Here is a 1,743-nt window from a genome sequence, read left to right on the forward strand (position 1 = left end):
GTTACGTGCAGCCCTTTCAGAATCCAAACGATGATGTAGTTGAAATAATAATACTAATTTCAAAGTAATAAAATGTGTTTAATAATTTAGAACAGTCAATTATGAAAATATAGTAGTAATGTAGAATGATTTCGTGGTAGTAGCGGTGTAGCGGTGTAGCGGTGTATAATGGCTGGTGGCGTGAAGTGACTTCGGTCTTTCTGGTCCAGGTACACCTGATCAGGCTGTGCTCCTGTCTCCCTTATATATGCTGTCAGCTCCTTTGATCTGGTCAGTATACGGAACTCGCAGGTGCCTTGGGTGTGGTCGTAAAAGTTGTTGTTGTTGTCGTACTGAAGAAACCGCCGTCTTGTGTTCATAGGTTGTTATGGATAAGATTGCTAAATGCTTTTACAAGGAGAACCGCATAGTATGGTTCGAATAAGTAAAAGCGGTTTATAATACCTTCAGTTATACATTCTAATACATGCCCATTACACCTCCCCACCAAAAAAAAATTATATTTATATTTGTTTAAACTGTTTGAAATGGCGCCGGATACCAATAATATTTCGGTTTTGTTCATCATAGTGAACTCGAAATCCACTATGAAGAAACGAATCTGTGAACTAGAATAAAAATACAGTATTCATAAACATTATAATTATTATTTAAATTCTTTATATATATATATATTTTTATTTATTCTTCGAATAAGTGATCAACAGAAATAATCCGTCGAGCAATAACATCCTCTAGTATTTCCCCTACATCATAATACATGCCCATTACAACATCATCTGACATCGGGACGTTTTTCTTAATGCGCATAACAAGACCTGTAACAGTGTTAAACACAAATACATTTTACAAATTCAATATTGTATTAGAAACAACTATGTTAATTAAATTACTTTTTAATGAGTTTATTTTTGTTTCTCTTCGCTTAAGGCGTTGTTGTAATACTTTTACTTTTTTTCTCAAAATTGCCTTTGTTGGCGATTGTATGTAACACTGAACACTTTTAGTATTATTTTCAAAATTTTTCGAACTGGAACATTCTATATCGACCGTATCGATAGATATATCACAATTATTGTCAACCTAAATTAATAAATAATAAAATTAACTAATCAGTCTTATATTTTCAACTTTTTTAGATTCTGAGTGGAACGATGAATGTATTGATTTTACAATGATGTGTGTTTTTTTTTTATTTTTGTGTCTGTCATCACCTTTTAGGACAGTAAAAGTGCTTGGATTTTCTTCAACAGTACCTTTTCTGAGAGGAAAGTGAATCTAGTTGGTACTTTGGGGGGGTCAAAAGTAAAATTTTTCCAATAGTTTTCAAATGCGCCGTGAAAACAAAAGAAAAATTAAGGAAAAACAGGAATTTTTACGCAAAATCTGTTTTCGAGAAAATTGATTTTGGTTTTTGGTGTAACTTTAAAACGAATGACTGTAAATACATGAAATTTTCACTGGTTGTTTATATTTTCATTTTCTATACGTGATAAAATTTTCAAAATATTTTGATTTATTTTGAGCAGTTTACGGACAATTTCAGTTTCCAATTTAATTAGTTTTTATTTCTATGAATGTCAATAAAACTTTATTTGTTGAGTAAAAATACTTGAAAATTTAATACAAGGTTCCTACTATATTGTTACAAAGACATTTGAAAAATATTAGAATCCTTAGTCACAGTTTTTTTTTATTATCCTTTAAAGTTCAAAAATTGACAAATATGGAAAAATCACGAAA

The 1,743-nt window shown here is 30.6% G+C and overlaps 1 protein-coding gene across 1 annotated transcript in view; it reads right to left on the reverse strand.

The window, feature by feature from the left end:
- Positions 1 to 450: 450 nt before the first annotated feature.
- LOC115033183 overlaps positions 451 to 1,743 on the reverse strand; it is a 20,528-nt gene continuing 19,235 nt past the window's right edge. The window contains exons 2-3 of the mRNA XM_029485306.1: positions 894 to 1,083; positions 451 to 818 (exon numbers count right to left, since the gene is read on the reverse strand). Coding sequence (XP_029341166.1) covers positions 682 to 818; positions 894 to 1,083 — 327 coding nt within the window. The 3' untranslated portion in view covers positions 451 to 681. The remainder of the gene's footprint in view (positions 819 to 893; positions 1,084 to 1,743) is intronic.

This window comes from Acyrthosiphon pisum, chromosome X (genome assembly GCF_005508785.2).
Source record: "Acyrthosiphon pisum isolate AL4f chromosome X, pea_aphid_22Mar2018_4r6ur, whole genome shotgun sequence".
Classification (NCBI taxonomy): domain Eukaryota; kingdom Metazoa; phylum Arthropoda; class Insecta; order Hemiptera; family Aphididae; genus Acyrthosiphon; species Acyrthosiphon pisum.